The sequence below is a fragment of the Sylvia atricapilla genome, chromosome 4 (assembly GCF_009819655.1).
Source record: "Sylvia atricapilla isolate bSylAtr1 chromosome 4, bSylAtr1.pri, whole genome shotgun sequence".
Taxonomy (NCBI): Eukaryota; Metazoa; Chordata; class Aves; order Passeriformes; family Sylviidae; genus Sylvia; species Sylvia atricapilla.
The window spans coordinates 5,589,178-5,606,919 of record NC_089143.1 but is presented as its reverse complement, the minus strand read 5'-3'; the positions used below and the strand labels follow the sequence as shown (position 1 = coordinate 5,606,919).

The window sequence follows — 17,742 nt, the reverse complement described above, 5'->3', positions numbered from 1 at the left end:
GCTGGTAGGCTGTGTCAGCTATGCCAGTACAGCATGCTGTGGAATACAGCCCCCAGCGGCTGCCAGCCCCATTTTGCTGCCCCATTATGTCTTCTTTAGGAACAATGCATCAGGGAACCACACATTTCAACTGTGGCAAATGTGAGGCTGTATAATATGATTTAAAGTGAGGAGAAAGCTATTCCAAACTACAGCTCATTTTGGAGCGTGCCTAAGCCATTGTCTTGAGACTTGCAGAAAGCTTCTAACAAGGATGCATGAGGCAATAAATGGACACATGCAAACTGACTGCAGGAGCACCTTACACTGCTGAACCTAAGCAGAATTATAAAGCAGTGGCTAGGAAACCACAGCTGCATTGCTCCAGTTGTCAATAAAGGAAAGGCATGAACTTTCTTTAATTATTGCTTCATGATAACAGCCATTAAGCTAAACTTTTACCATGATGGGTACAGTGGTCATAGTGTTGACAAATATCCCTATATTGTATATTTAGGTTGAAGTTCTAGTCATTGTTTTTACCTTTAAGCATTTTGACTGCCACTGTTTTGCAGGTAGCAGTTTTATCAATCCCAAATGCATCTGCTTCTATGACCTGGCCAAAAGCTCCACGTCCAAGAGGTTTACCTTGAAGTGAGAACACAAATACATTTGCTTGGCACAGCAGGAAAGAGTTGTCGAATAAAAAAGCTACTCCAAAAATGAGTTCATCAAGCAGAAATTATCAGAGGAGTTAAAATGCAGACAGGATGCATCACATCCAACAGGAACACAAAGCCCACCCAGGGATCATGCAGCAGAGCTAGGACCCAAAACACCCTCCAGCATGGTGCTGGCTGCAGGATCACTAAATGGCTCATGCAATGGGAACTCACCTAGCTTTAGCCGGTCCCTGGGAAACTCCCACTTGCTGGCATCATATGGGAGCCGCTCACAGTGCTCATCTATTGGAACTTCATCAGGATCCATGATGATTGACAAGTAGCCAGTCTTCATGTCCCCTCCGTTGGCCTGGAAAATGGTATTAGTTGCAGTTGCACAGTTTTTTTGCTGGCAATGTGCAGGCAAAATGCCATTTTCTCACTTTAGAGTATTTCATTAGTTCCCAGAAATGCCAGGCTACCATTTTGCTACACCATGTCATCATGAGTGTGACCACTATTAACTACTTGCACTTTTTTGTCTCTCTCTTTTTTTTTTCCTTTTTTTTTTTTTTTTTTTTTTAATAAACAGAACCAGACAAAACATTTTTCCCTTGCAAGGGCCTGTTCAATTAAAAACAAATTTCTGCACCCCCGGCTCCAGGCAAGAATGTTATGGCATGGAGAGAAAAAATGTGTCTGTTGATTTAAGAACAATGGAAAGAAGCAACACAAAAGGCCTCAAGTCAGCTCTCATTTGTCATGCAAGACCAGTGCTGATAGGACAGTATGAGAATTTTTTCATTACCCGCTTAACGGTCCGGAGGATGATTACAAGAAGCAACCAGAAGAACATGGCAATCACTGCAGTGCCAACGAGGATAATGAGCTCCAGATTTGTTTTCTCTTCAGCGCCTGGGAAGAAATAAATGAATATTTGAGTGATAGTTGGAAGCATATTTGTTTTGTTCATTCATTAAAGTAAAGAATGGATGTCCTTGTTCCGAAGGTTCGTTTTAAAACTGCAACACGGAGCAAGGAAACGAAAGCAAAACAAAACAAAAAGCTTGGGGGTTTATGTTGGAATATCACAGTTTCATGGTGTTTTACACACCATCCCATTTCTCAGCATCAACTTTGTTCCAAGGACAGTGTCTGGACCTTTGGCAAATATGAAAAAAGTAAAATTCAGATTTTGGAAAGAAATAATTGTTTCAGAATACCAAAAACTAATTACTCTGCCTTTAGAAACCAAAAACCCACCCCCATCATATAGAAAATAAAGAGCTGTGAGATCGACCTAGAGAACAATCTCTCTCTTGTCTTCTGACATCATTCAGTTGGGGAATGAAAAATGTGGTTCTGCAAGAACACATGATAATAAGGTCTTGTTTACAGTGTTCCTGTTCCCGTAAAATGGTGGCCAGCAGATACCATTTGTACACCTTTTAGTGCACAGAAACAGCTCCCTTCTTCAGCCCATTTGCCACATCATGCTCCTGTATCTCATCCCTTGCACCACAGAGATTTTCCTACAGCAGCACACCCCATGAGCTGAGCTACAAATTTCTTGGAGTGAAACAGTCCTACACAACTTTCAAACTTCTAAAGATGTGCCCCAGCCATATTTACCACATCAGAAATCTACATCGATGTCATTTGCACATAATTTCCACCCCATTTAAGTAAACATTTTGCTCAACATCAAAATATCCTAAAGGAACATATGAGAATAACATGATATTGCTTTAATTACCTTAATGGTATGGATCAGACAACTCCCCTGGCTTTAAAGGCAGAGGTTTGTGAAGGGCTCAGTGACCAAAGTATGCAAATCAAGAGCAAGGAGATTTTAGTTTGAAGCTTCTTGTTGCAATTCTTAGTGGAATGTCCATCATGGTCCCAGCTACCCACACTGCAGACTAACCTCTTGCTGCCATTTATTGCTTGTCGTTGCAACTTGCACTTTGGTGTGCCACAATAGGACATAAGTGAGAGAATGGAATAAGTGAGAGATGACTCACAAATGCTGCTTTCAGAGTGTGGTGGACCAAGGCTAGAGGCCCCTAACTCAAAATCACTACCTGTTTCACTGAAATGGGACAGCAATCACAACAGACTGCAAAAAGTCTTTACTGTGTTTTCCTTAGGTGCCGTGAAAGCAATAATATAATTTAAAAAGGTACAACACACTATGCTAAAAAATACAGTATGACAATTATGTTACCTACACAACAGAGATGCCCCAGGATATCTGCATGTTTATGTAGCTTTATTGTATGGGTTTGCATGTAGTTTATATTGGCAGGGTTTAGTTAATTAAGATAGATCCAGTTTTTGTTGAAAAGCCCTAAGCAGCATAGTGGAGAAGACAGCATCAACCTTAACAGCTGGGGTATGACAGCTATGACAGTGCCGAATTTGAGCTTGATAGGAACAGCCAGGACTTTTCACCAATTTCACAGTATATTTTCAGCTCTCACATCAGGATAGCCAGTAGGTTTTCCCCTAGTTATTCTAATGATTTTATGCACAATCTGGAAAGAAGCTAACACCAACCTTCCACTGAGAAAAAAGCCACTGCTTTACTGCATCCGAGGACATTGCACGCAAGGCAGGTGTACACTCCTCCATCTTCTTTCCTCACTCGACGGATGGTTAGTGTTTTGTTCCCATCTTTCAAAACAATACCTGGAAAAAATTATGACTCTTAATTCTGCTATTTTTATGTCTCTTTTTGTTAAGAATTCGAAATTAAACTTTTCATAGCGAAAACCAGCAGTCAGTTCTTTGAAAGAAAGCTTTTTAACAATAATAGCAAGGGAGCAATCCTCACCTGAATCTTCCACAAGGGTCTCGTTATTTTTAAACCACATGATGCTCGGAGGAGGAATGCCATTCACTGCACATGACACTTCTATAGTTTCACCAATGTTTGTTGTTTGATTTTCCAGATTTCCAACAAGTGTGGGTGCCATGGGCTCTGTTAGTTTGAAAATACAGTAAAATTACTGATTATTAAGAAAAAGATCAATTTTTTTTCAGTAGTAACAGTGTATGTCCCAGTAAAAAGTCTCAAATCCTTTTATTACAAAAGGAGTCGCAGTGTTCATGTTAAGATCATAGTTCAACTTCCACATGACAAAAAAATTATAATAGCCAAGAAAACTTCAACGGTATTGACATAACCTGCTTTAGCTGACTTAATTTGTAACTGCTCAGGCTGCTCAGGGAAGAGGGAGCAGTTGAGAAGTTGATTCCCTCTCATTTCTGTGTCCAGGGTCCTTATGAGAGGCCTGAAACTCTTGGTCCATTAAATGTCCATTCAGGACAGGCCATGAACATGTGTAAGTATTTTCCTGAATCTGCCTAATCAACATCCCAAAGCAAAGTCATCACTATTTCTGATGTGTGAAAAACTGACCGATTTTCAGCTTGCATTGCTTGTGCCTGAATACCAGTATCACTCATGGCAGTTCTAAATTATATTCCAAACTTGAGTCAGTCACACAAAGCAACAGCATCAACGCTATGAATACACAATTTCATATACAGCTACAGAGAAAAATGTGTTCTGAAAAGTAAAGCTGAGAAGTTACTGGGCTAAACACATTACTTCAGCAGAAGTCAAAGACATCTCCTTGCACAGTACAGTGGCTCAGTCAGTGTTTCCTCACTGGTATTAATGAAGCTGTCCCTGCTGCTTGGACAAGCCCCAGAAGTGTGTGTCAGAACAACTGGTTTAAATCTATTTAACAAAGTGAGCGCACCACTAACCAAACACATGCAAAGCCTAACGTACCAAAAACTGCCACTACTGCAATTGTTTTCGCACACAACCACTCGTTCTGCTTCAGAGTAAGAGATCTGTACCTTGAACAGTGAGGTGCTTCACCAGGCAGTGCTGAGTTTTAGCCTTTTTGTCCTGAGCAATGCAGACATAGTCCCCTCCATCCTGGAGGGAGATGTTACGAAGGATGAGCTCTAAGGTGACATTTTCACCATTGGTATTTGAAACTGTCTCGTTCAGCTTCTGGAGAGCATTGAGGTTCTTGCAAACAGGCATGGGCAGCCCTCCAAAGGGAGTCTGTGCAACGTGAGCACTGAGTTTGTACCATGATAGTTTCTCAAAGGTGAACTTGTCTGCTGTGCATCGCAAGGACATGTTATCCTTCTCTGTCACTTGATTCTGAGGCTGGACATTAATTTCAAGACCCCCTGCAAGTTAAAAAAATAAAATAAATTCCTATTAGATTGTGCATTTTGTGGCTAACATTAATAAATTACTCTTCCCGTAGAAATTTACAGCAACCTAAGACGATTCTCAGCACTACCTTATGGTTCATTTTTAGATTTGGATTGAAATAAAATTTTGGCATGTGAAGATGGGGACTGATTATTAAGGAGGCAGAAGCTCTTTGCCACTGGTTTGGAAAGCTTTAGCCTTAGTTCTTACAGTAGGTCTTTACTCACTTCATGACACTACCATAATTTCTCTGTTGCTCTTTTAAGTACATCCAAAAGCTCAACAGTAGTCACTCCTGGGACAACAATGCCTATCTTCCATCACTTTCACTGGCCCACCATTCCACTGATGCTAGTAGAACTAATCATTTGGCTGAAATTAGTGGCAACTTTAAAGGCTGCCTAAAGAAAGCCTTAAGTAAACCTAAAATCTGAAAGAACTGAAGGATTTCATAAAGGACAGGAATCAGGTAACATCAGTGAAGTGCCTTTCATTAGCAAACAGACAAAATAACATTAATTCAACATGGGTGTCCTTGGCAGGGTGCACTTACTGGTCACATGGAAGGAGATCACTCTCTCACTTGACCCAGCCCTGTTTGTAGCCATACATCTGTACAAAGCAGATACATTTGCTGCTTGAATCACAAGGGTGCTCACAGTCTAGAAAAAAAAAAACAAACAATCAAGCAATTTCATACCACATCAGTGCTAAAGTAACGCCCAAGCACCTCAACAGCTCAGCAAAGGGTTCTGCAGATATCTACAACCAAAAATCCCTCCAAAGCAAAAACCCATGCCATGGCAGAAGCACAGTCCCCTTCTGAAGTTTACATTTTTGTCCTTTAGTGTGTAAAACTCAGGTAAAAGGAAAGGGAAGAAGCAAAAGGTGAACTTTGGTATACGTGTTAAAAAATGCTGCACCCACAGTTTTTTCTGCTTTTCTGCTTTTTCTATTACCGTTAATTGGCAAGATTAACTCATCCACCTTTAGACCACTAAAAGGCAGTTATTGAAGCCTGAGTTAGTTATATTCCTCAATGGAGATTCACTTTGGATCAGTTCAAAGGACCTTAAAGTGTGTATCTCCACCTCTTGGCTCCAGCAGGAGCTTGCCTGCCTAGCTGAGAGTAGAATCCCAAGTTTAACAATAGGTGAAAAGACTCTCATCTCTAGTGATGTATTTCCAGACATGTGGACTGCTGAACAAGGTTAATCACCCCCAGCCAAGAGAAAAGACAATGTGCTCACCTTTGTTTTCCCAGCAATAGTAACAACCCGGTGCTTAATTTCAACCTGGTTCCCACCCTTTCTCTCTGAGATCACTTTCCATTTCTTGCATGCATATGGGTTGGCTCCTGAGCGAACTTTCCTGAAATGTAAGCAGGGACACATGCATTAGATAAGAGGAATATCTGCCCTTCAAGAGAGGTATTTTGAGTTCTCCTTATAATATGCAGATATTTACAAGTCAGATGCATCACTGGCCACAGCTTGCATCTGTGAGGGAAGCGTATGCTTCTGGAAACATTTCTATTAACTTTCACCCCATAACCTCCTGAGACCCTCATGCTCTTCAAAGTAAAGGACCCCCAAGCCTAAAGGTGAATTTCCTAATTAATCCGCCTGTTGTCAGCTCAGTTGGGATGGTTGGACAAAAGCAGCTATTCTGGGAACAAACCTCCATTCATAAATGGATGATTCAAGTTGATTTAGTTCAAAGGAAGACAGAGAGACATAAAAACCACTGAACTCCCTACAAGAACTTCTTGAGGACAGTAGCCATTGTGTAGGAAGCAACCAGGCACCAAAGGAAGAAACTAGTGGGATCATTTTAAAAACAACAACAGGAAAGAAGAATGCCTTTTTTTTTTTTTAATCCTGGCCTTTTTTTTTTTTTAAAGGAAATCTGGGCTTATGGCAGGCCCAGATAAGGGAAGCTGAGTGAATCTCAGTCAGGCACTCTCTCTATCATTCCCCAACATCAATCAGTGCACTTCCTCTGAGATACACTTTCACACAGATAAAGAGCACCATCACACTCAACATTTGAGCTCAAGGAAAAAAACACCACAAGGACGCATAATTAGCATAAACAGCAAATTTCCTCTGTTTGGGATTGAGTTTTGGGCCTGCAGCCCACAGGGGGGTCTGAGGGAAGAGCATGCAAACAGCTGTATTTGAGACCCTGTGCAAGTCGAGATGCCCTTCAAGAGTGCAGGACAGCAGCATGCCAGCACTGCTGGATCCTATCAGTGGGTGGCCCTCCCCTCTGCCAACAACAAGGACCTTGGCAGAGCCTGCCTGCAGCAATCTGCAAATCAAGTACAACAACCTTTTTCTTCATTGACCGCTGCGTTTGCACTCAGTAACGAGCCTGCATCGTTAACAAACGCATGTTTGTTTTGCACCAAACAAACCCCAACCCCACACAAATACCCCTCCAGACCCACATAAGCTGCAGAAGTCAGCAAGGACTTGGCACTCACTGTGGGCTGAAGGTGCACTCCTCCTCCAGCTGCCAGTGCCAGAGCACGGTGGCGGGCGACGGGACGGCGTAGACGGTGCAGGTGAGCGCCTGCGTCGAGCCGTACTTGTAGGAGTCCACAGGGGCCATCAGGGCATTCTCACCGATCTGGGGGGGCACTGCAGGACAGGGCAGCAGGTCACAGCTCCCGCTGAAGGCTCCCCAGTGTGCATGCATCAGAACCCACGGTGGCCAGCTCACACCATGCCCCGACACAAGTGCGACACAGAGCATCGCCAAGGACGCGTGGGGAAGCAGTGAACCTGCCCAATGCTTTGAGGATCGGGGTACTGAGGATCTCCTGCAAAACCCCCCTTCATTTTAAACCTACTCTGTGGTTTAAAATGCAGTTCCTGGACTTGCACCACCATTCCCAGCCATTCAATGCACGTTACCCCCCAGGCCTGATCCCACTGCACGTAGCCTTGCTGCCCTTTCCAAGACCTGCTGTCTTCAAAGCAGAGTCTGTTTCCTGGGGAGCAGAAAGGAGGAGGTAGGGGAGGAGGAGGAGGGTTGTAGAGGGCAGGGCAGAAGAGGAGGGATAGCCTGTGTGGGGCAGGAAGGATGGGTGAGGCGGGACAGGGCCAGGACGGAGTGGGGTGGAGGAGGACTCCAGCAGCATAGCCAGCAAGAAGGGCAGGAAAAGAGCAGGACACAGAGGCAAAGAATAATATACAGAAAAAAGCCAAACCAAAACAAAAAAACCCCACGCCACACAAAGTATCATCACAACACCAACACCCAGTCTGCAGCCTCTTGACTGACACATCCTAGAGCCAGGAGAAATCAGCTCGGCCCTCCCAGGGCTGAGCTTCTTCTTCAGTACTTGAATCTTCATAGGTATGGGATGAATTAAGTGTAAGGAAGGTAATACACCACATCCACACATGGAAGAAAGGCACCTCTGTTACTCCACTTACCATTTACCAGCAGGGTAAATGTATGTCTTTTCTGCATCTTGTTAATGGGGTTTGAAAGGACAACTGTGTAGTTCCCTGCATCCTTTTCAGTAGCTTCAGTGATCACTAATGCATAGCCAAGTTTAACTGTATGATTTGCGTTGATGGCTTTTCCATTTTTATACCTGAAGAAAATACAGAGCGCTTAGAATATTTAATTATTTGCTTTAACTAAGAACAGCTCATTTTTTCAAACACATTATATTCCAGCTCTTACCATTTAGCCTCTGGTGAAGGATATCCTTTAAACTTGACAGGAATTTTGACTGTGTCGCCTAGCCTTGTCTCAACTACATTCTCCATTTTCTCCAGGTGAATAAAAGGACTTTCTGTGGGGGAAAAAAAACGAAGTAAACTAAATGGTCTTTTCCCATGCAAAAGACAAATTGGAAGCAAAAGTGCTTTCCATTTGAGTTGGCACCTAAGAAGATGACAAAATGAAGTTAGTGACAGGACTATGGGTCATTGGTAAAGCACAGCTGACTCCAAACTGGGCTCTGGAGAGATGCCACCATGAAAACCTAGTGCTTTCTTTCACACAGAGGAACAGACCAATTCCCTCACTGAGGAGCTCTGGAAAGCAGAGACAAGACTCAGCTTTAAGGATAGTGTGCCAACTGTCAGACCTGTATGTATATATATATATATATATATATACACATATCATGAAACTCTCTCAATATACTCATTCCAGGAAATTACACTACTCATAACTACAGTGTGATAAAGTTAGATATTCTCAGGCTATTCTCAAGTATGTATTTGAACCACTGCAGTCACAGAGTACTTTGGAATTATTTACATTACTTGTTGTAAGTTATAAACTTGCATTCAGACATGACAGTGATTAGCCTTTTGACTAAATTAGCCTTTTGACTAAGATTCAGGATGGTTTAGACTTAGTATCTGGTACACTCAGTATAGCACATGATTCAATTTTGGCTCCTCAAGAGCAGAACAGAAAGAACACAGGAGAAAATTCAGTATATCTTGAATCACTATGCCCACAATAAGTTTGAAAGATTTTTGTTTAGTTTTAAAAGTGCCATTAATATTCTGGCCCCTGAATTCAGACTTCAGGAAAACCAGTCTCCTTCAAAATATAAACCTCTTTGTCTGGCTTGGTGATTAAAAATGAACCATTCTCATGCTGGTGATTTTTTTCTCTAAGTAAGTTAGTGGAGCTGGGGCTGTGCCCAAGAGGGGGTTGAGAAAAGGCTGTAGGATGTGGCCTCGTACTTGTCTATTCACTTAGCCAAAGCTGTTTCCCTTGCATCATTTCCGTACGACCAAAACTCCATTTGATTCATCTATTCATAACGCAAAGGCTGAAAGTTTTATTTTCTCAGCTTCATTCATGCTGACCCCAGACTCTTGTGTCACAGAGCCACCAAGATCTAGTTTGAGTTCACCAGGAGTGAGAACAGGCAGCCCATGCACAAAGCCACCTACACAAATTGAGTTTTATAGGACCTTAAGGAAGTCCATGCAGAAGAGGGTTAGAGGCTTACATCAGTTTATTTTACTGCCCACTTTCTGGTGGGATTCTACAGCTTTCAGTAAAATACAGCATCCTTTAAAATCTTATTATTAACTAAGGCTGTGGTATAAAAATAATCCCATACTAGTTGTAAGAGAAATACTGTAGCTGCAGTTTGGTTCATTTCTGTCATTTGATTCATCATCGAGATGCCTTCTGCATCTCAGTAATTAATCCCAAATCTGAAACAACCAACAAAACTGAAGTGGAAAATGTCATACCATGGATAATGAAGTAAGTACTGTTTTTCATGTTCATTCGACCACTGGATGCTGCACAAGTGTATCGGCCTTTGTCACTTAAGGACACACTGTCAATGGTAAGGGTGCTCACAAACTTCTTGATTTCCCCTGCAGTGGTTTTTACATCCCTAATAGTGGCACGTTTTTCCTGTAATAGACAAAAGACAGAGATGTTTGGAAATTATATTGTTATTCCTTCTGTCACCCTCTGCATACTTGTATATACCAGAAATTACATTGTGTATTATCATCTTCTTTCTTAATGTTTTAAAGGGGGAAGTGACATTATACCTAAATCAAATTGCTTTGTGATGAAGGCACCTGCAAGTTTGTACAACTTTACCTTGATGGAAGGGTAGTCCCATCTAAAATCGATTCCCACATTCAGCTCTGTCCTTACAGTGCAATTGAGAACAAGTTTTTCTCCCACTGCCAGCTCTACTTGGTCATGGGGGTTCATTGTCAGGTCATAAATTCGGTACCCTAGAGAAAGACAGAGGCACACACGAAACAGGGGGGTAAGAAGAGGTTTGTTTACAGTACTCAGCACCAAATTTCCCAGCTGAATTCACCAAAACTCCCACCAAAACCCCAGCTACAAAAAAGCCCCTTGATGCCCCAGCGCAGCGTGATGGGTGTACAAAGGAGCCTGGGGAGAAGTGATGTGCCTGCCCTGAGCACTTCCCAGCTGAAATCCGTGTCAGACAGTGACACAGCAGGATGTGTGCACTTGATCAGAGCCCCTCCACCAGTGGAACCAAGCAAGAGACAGTGACTCACACAGTTTCTCTGCCTTAGACACCTCCTTATCCTTGTGAAACCTAAAACTAAAGGAGATATATGCCCATTCCCAACACTAAGCAGGAACTTTATAGAGAATAACAGTGGGGTGTTAGCAAAATTATACCAAATTTACTTTATGAAATAAAATATTTCAAAACAGAATATTCTGAATGCAGAAATTCTACAGATATGCTGAAAATCCTCCAAATGATAGTGAGCACTTGTGAATTTGGTGGAGAAGTAAAAGCCTCTTGCACAGAGTAAAGAAGGAAGGGCTGCTATGCCTTCCTGACAAGCCAGGAGAGACTGCCTTGGTGCCATTCAGATACTTGAAATGGCCACTGTGTCCTCAGCTGACAGAGAAATAGCTGCTGAATTTCAGCTCAGGCTTAAGTCTCGACAGAATTATCACATTATCTCCGGGGTTTGATGAACATCTGACAAAATATACCAGGAAAGCGTAAAACCCTGGGGGAGTGGAGATATAGATCTTTAGGGAGACAAGACAACCCAGCTGGTAGTGAGACCTTCAGATCCACCCTTCCCTTGGTACCCCCTCAGCACAATTTCTTTTCATCTGCTGCCGATGGATGCCTGCCTCTCATTTCCTCAACTGTAACCGACGTTGTGGAGAAGTGATTTTAGGAAAAAGGTTTGCATTGTCAGGAAAAAAAAAAAAAATTAAATCCCTGGCATCAGTGTAAAAAACGCTAAAAATAGAAGCACTTATCCCAGCGATCAACCAGAAAGAACACAATACATTGCATTTAAAAGAAAAGTGATATAAATCGCAACATCCATTTTGCATTAGCTGCATTGTCAGTATTGAATAACCTAGTGTCCAACCAAATGTAATTGGTTCAGTATGCTGTAAAAAGCAAAGGAACATTGGTTATAGAGAAATAAAAAACCTTTGGCTTACCTACAACTGCAACTATGTATATCACAGACTGGTAGCTTTCGTCGTCTATTTTAGCTTCGCAGAAGACCATGCCTGCATAGTTGATTAAATGACTGGGTATAGTGAAGCCTTTTTTATTATTCCACGAAATGGATTTGCCATCAGGAACAAATATCTTTTCTGGATATTTCTGTTTGGAATATCGATAAAACATATCGTCAGATCTCAAGAATCAAACGACCCTGAATTGTCACCTCCAGCATTTTCCACAACTGCAGGGCTCTCATTTTAACAGCCTAGATTAGGGAATTAGTACATGCTTTGAGAGTGCAATGCCATAGATGAGTACAGGTACAGCACTCATCTTGCAGACACAGGTCATAAAACTCCCAAAGATGGAAAGAAGTTTTTTAAGAAATGTATTTATACTTCAAACAACATATTTATGCCAAAATGATTTCAACTAACTCTTGAACAAGTAACAGGCTTTTTTCCTTACCGCATGTAGAGATACATTGAGATTTGATACGGTTCCAAGGCACGGCACTACCACAGTTTTATTCTTAGTGATGTATACAATGCCAAGCTGATCACTAACTGAAGTCACAAATGGCGATCTGTAATCTAGAATAAAATTCAGTTGATACATGGGTATTATTCATCACATGATTATGGAGAAAACTTTTCCAGTTTTCCTCTTTCCCTGTATATTTTTCCACAAGTCACTTTTATTATTTTCCATGTCACAGAGCACTGAAATAATGAGACTAAATAGGGGAGGTACTTGTTTTTATAGACACCCAAACCCCCCAGATTTAGAATATCATTATTCTCAAAACAGTTATCAGCAGCAGAGTGCACTTTGGAGAATGGCTTCCTGCTACAGCAGTCCTTTTGCTAACAAAAACTGATTTACCCTAGTGTGACTTTCCTTGCATAAATATTACAGGAAATATCAGTTAAAAGTTGTGACATGTTACACTGACTTCCCTGATGGCAGCATCCTTTTCAAAGTCAGACAAAAAATATAGGTCCATGATATTATAAAACAAGCTATGTACTTAATCACATCTCATTTCTCAAAATGGTAACTACCAGTTAACAATAAAGAGGAAACAGGATGCATATGGAAACGAGGGTGAAGCCATCAGTGCAAAAAGGCAGATGCCTCAATGAATGCACTTATTGAAGCTGAGTGCATAACTGGAGGCTTTGCAGTGTCTGTGACACTCAGCTGCACTGCTGCCAACGTGACTGACAGCCTAAGTTTGAAAACTTAGCTCTTACAGCCTACATAAATTTTACCACCAGAGTCAGCAAATGTATGGAAGTTTACATTGTGAGGTTTGGGTGGTTTTGGGTGTTTTTTTAATGGTATCAGTACAAATCATATGTGGGATTGGATCTGTAATTTGTAACAAATATAAAATCTCTCTAATCCTCTCTCATACGAAACTCCTGCTGAGGTCAGTATTAGCTCTGCATTCATGAGGACAGGCTCAGAGCTCAGCAGAGATATGTGTGCTAAATTCTGGGTGGAAAACAGCAGACCATGTACTGCACATGGCAGGTCAGTTCAGAATCACAGGTACAAAGGCTTTTGTGTTCCTAGCAACTAGCATACCTGAATTGAATTACTCAACAGGGAAAATGTTTCATAGGACCAAGAATTCTAAGATTAATACATTTCAGTATCCAAACTAAGTGTTTTGAGACACTTCATATTCCTTTTTTCACTCGACACTAGGGAAAGAGACACCTGAGAGCTGTGTAAGCATAAGCACTTACCTTGAACATAAACATAAATGGTTGTAGCTGCCTGGTTGTCCCTGTAAAGGCACTTGTAGTCCCCTGTGTCATTGCCAATGACTTTGCTCAGAGTAAGTGTCTTGCAGAAGGGGCCATCACTGCAGTCTGTCACGGAGATACGCCTCTCAGCATTGCTCTGCTTGCTTGGCCACGACCACTCCAGTGGCCTCTGTCCGCTGGGAAAGCAAATGTTAGAGGAGCAGACACCTGTGACATGAACCCCAGCCCCACCAGTCTCTGTGGCTAGGGACAGGGATGCCCCCTCGAGCCATGCAGGACAAATCCACACACACAACCTGCTGGTAACAGCTACAAGGAAGCTACTCGAGATTTACGTTCTGCTGAATCTAAGTGACAAAGCACCCAAAAGAGAGCACTGAGAGTACGGCTCACCAGCAGGATCCACAAGGACACAGCTGACACTTCCTCCTCCCAGCCACCTCACACTCCCCAGCTCTCTCTTGCTCCAACCCTCCCACATAATTCCTAAAACTTGCCAGGGAAAAGTGAAGCAGAAGGCACAAAGGGAGTCAAGAGAAAACAGGAGGTACGACAGGAGAGAGATCACATCACGTATGACTCTGTACAAAAGCTCACTATATAAATTACAAATCATCAAAATGATGCTGAACAGGTTTGTCCTTACCTGCAAGTAATATTTAGTGTGTTGTTTGCCATTATTGTGAGGACATCTTTCTGGATGCTAAGGGTTGGCTGATCCAGAGACATAAATAAACCTGCAAAAACATGTATGAAACCCCTCAAATAAAACCAATAAACAAAGCAAAGGCTACTCAATCAGAAAAGTATTATCTACAGGAATATGCAGCAGGTTTTAAGTGGACACTTTCACATCACCTATTTAGCAGTGAAGGGTAAATCATGATTTTTCACACATCCCAAAAAGTTCAAATATTCTGTCATAACAGGAAGCAAAGGCAGATGGTCAGGAGCTAGCTGCAGAGCACTACAATTCAGCCAGCCAGGGTGGAGTTCCTGTTTTCTTGCATTGCCAACTTCAAGGTCTAACAAGAGGATGTGGGACATTGAAATAAAGTGAACCTTCATCTGATGATCTCACTCCCTTGGGGATTATGAACTTTTCTTATAATAAACTGAATATACTTCTTTGAGACGACTGATCAATGAATTATGGGGGGGGGGGGGAAAAAACCTACTTTATATTTTATCACAAATTTGAGATCCCACGAAGTTATTTTGTGCCATGATTTTCTAACTTTATCTCTTTCCTCCTAAGCAATTAGGCAAAACCGTGTCACTACGGGACTGTCGGCACCGCGGCTCCCATCGCACCCACCCGGGGACACCGGCGCTGGGGAGCTGGGCTCCAGGGCTTGCTCTGAGGCACCAGCACAACATCTGGGAGTACCACAGGGAGAGGTTTTCAGTCCTCCCTTGCTGCTGCCATCACCTTCAGGAATCCCGCCTCACCAGCCCCAGCCGTGACAGCCCGGCCGGCTTCAGCGGGCAGCAAAAAAGCGTGGCCAGCCCGGGACATTCCCTGTTTCGCCAGTATTTCCCGGCGCTTTAATCACTTGCATTCCGAGCAGGTTCTTCGCTGATGACAGGTTTCCCGCGTTTGGCTCCAGGGACATTTTGCTCTCGGAAACGACAGCTGATGCTGGAGCCAAGCGAGCAGGACACTATGCCAATGGCAGGCGGCCCGCTCCGACGGGCCAGCAGCAGCACTAGCCCACAGGAGAGGCCAACAGGACGGGACAAGAGGGACCGGCAAGCGTCCCATCCCACCCGGGGACTCGCACTGTCTCATCCGCCCCAGCATCCCCGACTAACCCACAGGAAAGCCGCTGCCTTGGCGGCACCCGGGCATCCCTGCCGCCCCTCTCCTCGGACCCGGCGGCTCCCCACGGACCGGAGCCGGGGCTCCCCGAGGGCTTACCGGGAGCCAGGCACAGCAGGACCGCCAGCAGCCGCGCCGCGCCGAGCTCCATCCCGGGCCGCCGAGCGAGCCCTGTGCCCGACGGTCCGCGCCGAGCCGAGCCGTGCCGAGCCGAGCCGGGCCGAGCCGAGCCGAGCCGAGCCGAGCCGAGCCGAGCCGAGCCGAGCCGAGCCGAGCCGAACCGAGCCGAGCCGAACCGAGCCGAGCCGGGCCGAGCCGAGCCGGGCCGAGCCGGGCCGGGCCGAGCCGAGCCGTGCCGAGCCGAGCCGAGCCGAGCCGAGCCGGGCCGAGCCGAGCCGTGCCGTGCCGAGCCGAGCCGAGCCGAGGCGAGCCGAGCCGAGCCGAGCCGAGCCGGGCCGAGCCGAGCCGAGCCGAGCCGAGGCGAGCCGAGCCGAGCCGGGCCGAGCCGAGCCGAGCCGAGCCGAGCCGAGCCGAGCCGAGCCGAGCCGAGCCGTGCCGTGCCGAGCCGAGCCGAGCCGTGCCGAGCCGGGCCGGGCCGAGCCGAGCCGAGCCGAGCCGAGCCGTGCCGAGCCGAGCCGAGCCGGGCCGGGCCGAGCCGAGCCGAGCCGAGCCGAGCCGAGCCGAGCCGAGCCGTGCCGTGCCGAGCCGAGCCGTGCCGAGCCGAGCCGAGCCGAGCCGAGCCGGGCCGAGCCGAGCCCCGGCGCTCCGCACACCCCGCACCGCCCCGCGGGATGCGGGACCCGGCGGGCAGCACCGCCCCTGGTGTGGCCGGGGCGGGCCCGGGGCAGAGCCCCCGCCTTCCCCTGCACGATCCCGCCCCCACAGCAGCCAGGGCCCCCCGCACCCCGCCGGGATGCTCCCCTTCGGGAGAGCTCCCTCTTCCCTGCTCGCCGGCAGGAGGGTCTCAGCTGTAAGATTCAGCATGGTTTGGCGCTTCGTCGTGATGGTTTTTGGGTTTCTTAAAATCTCCCCAAAAGAGAAGATGCAAAGGCCAGCCGCATGAGGTACTGTCAGTGGGACTCAGCCGTGTTCCTGCGGGCAGCGGCTGTGCCTCCGGGTTGGAAGTGTCTGGCAGCATCAGTGCCGAGTTCACGACGTGGAGTCCCCGAATGATGTGGCATGTACCCAACCACCCTAACTGGCCACATCCCAGCCGATGGGATCCAAAAAGCGCCTTCCCACCCGTCAGTGTTCACATTCTGTGGGATGCTCCCCATGGCAGTAATCATTGCCCTCTCACACCGAGTGTTGGGGTTTTTTTTAAAAAAATGAACCTCTCCCAATCGGAAGTAGAGCCTTTAATCAAAATTATTAACTAGCGACTGTTAAAGAGAAGTTGTGAGGTCTTTTGGGAAAAATGAACAGATGGTGGTCATTGATATGTGGAAAGTATAAAGCCTCTGGGGGAGATGGATCAGTAAAGAGAGGTATGTAGATAAAGAGGTAGACAGAAACACACAGATGTGTACGTATCTCTGCATGCATATACATACATGTGCCTCTACATGTTACCTTTTCCTCTTTCTCTGCCAGTCTGCATGGGAGCTTGTTCACAAATTACTAAGTTAACGAAGCAATGATTTTATTTTGCATGCAATGCAATTCCAGCTGTTTTACTGTACTGGGGAAAGAGTGTAATTTCCTGTTGCTCACAGAAAGACACGGGGAATGGGAGAAGCCAAAGTTTTCTTAGAGATCAAATAAAATCTGGGAAAAGTCAACTAAGACTCACGTGATTCAAGTGGCAGGAAGTCAGCACCATACAAATAAAAACTGCACTTGCTATTCTTATGAATATTTGCAGCCCTCATTCATACCCCCACCTCCATCATACTGCAGGTCAGGTCATTGGTATTAAGTGGGTCATTTGGGGAACTCTGGCAGTGAATTCAACCACAAACCCTGCTGAAATGGCTAGCTAGGTTACATGTAAGGTTTCTGTGCTAGTGACAGATACTTAGTGAAAATCAAATGCACCTAATGCTAAAAAAAGCCAGTTTTGGTAATTTTATTTATGGTGATGGTGGTTTTGTTGGGTTTGACTACAAAAAGAAAAAAAAAATTGATAAGGGTTGGATGACCCACAAGAAGTACTTGCCTCAAAAGCAGTTTAGGTAGCCAAGAAAGAAAATCAAATTATAGGGGTAAGTTAAAAACTATTTACATGAAATTGCTACAGGATCCACAGAAAGCAGTAAAATCAGCTCACTTAA

The 17,742-nt window shown here is 44.8% G+C and overlaps 1 protein-coding gene across 1 annotated transcript in view; it reads right to left on the bottom strand.

The window, feature by feature from the left end:
• The window catches only part of KDR (kinase insert domain receptor), a 30,219-nt gene extending 14,599 nt beyond the window's left edge, over nucleotides 1-15,620 (bottom strand). Inside the window, exons 1-18 of the mRNA XM_066316987.1 lie at nucleotides 15,569-15,620; nucleotides 14,294-14,384; nucleotides 13,627-13,823; nucleotides 12,338-12,462; nucleotides 11,860-12,028; nucleotides 10,498-10,637; nucleotides 10,134-10,302; nucleotides 8,590-8,701; nucleotides 8,334-8,497; nucleotides 7,376-7,532; nucleotides 6,138-6,258; nucleotides 5,441-5,549; nucleotides 4,515-4,859; nucleotides 3,478-3,624; nucleotides 3,201-3,332; nucleotides 1,450-1,556; nucleotides 876-1,011; nucleotides 523-627 (exon numbers count right to left, since the gene is read on the bottom strand). Coding sequence (XP_066173084.1) covers nucleotides 523-627; nucleotides 876-1,011; nucleotides 1,450-1,556; nucleotides 3,201-3,332; nucleotides 3,478-3,624; nucleotides 4,515-4,859; nucleotides 5,441-5,549; nucleotides 6,138-6,258; nucleotides 7,376-7,532; nucleotides 8,334-8,497; nucleotides 8,590-8,701; nucleotides 10,134-10,302; nucleotides 10,498-10,637; nucleotides 11,860-12,028; nucleotides 12,338-12,462; nucleotides 13,627-13,823; nucleotides 14,294-14,384; nucleotides 15,569-15,620 — 2,578 coding nt within the window. The remainder of the gene's footprint in view (nucleotides 1-522; nucleotides 628-875; nucleotides 1,012-1,449; nucleotides 1,557-3,200; nucleotides 3,333-3,477; nucleotides 3,625-4,514; nucleotides 4,860-5,440; nucleotides 5,550-6,137; nucleotides 6,259-7,375; nucleotides 7,533-8,333; nucleotides 8,498-8,589; nucleotides 8,702-10,133; nucleotides 10,303-10,497; nucleotides 10,638-11,859; nucleotides 12,029-12,337; nucleotides 12,463-13,626; nucleotides 13,824-14,293; nucleotides 14,385-15,568) is intronic.
• Nucleotides 15,621-17,742: the final 2,122 nt, after the last annotated feature.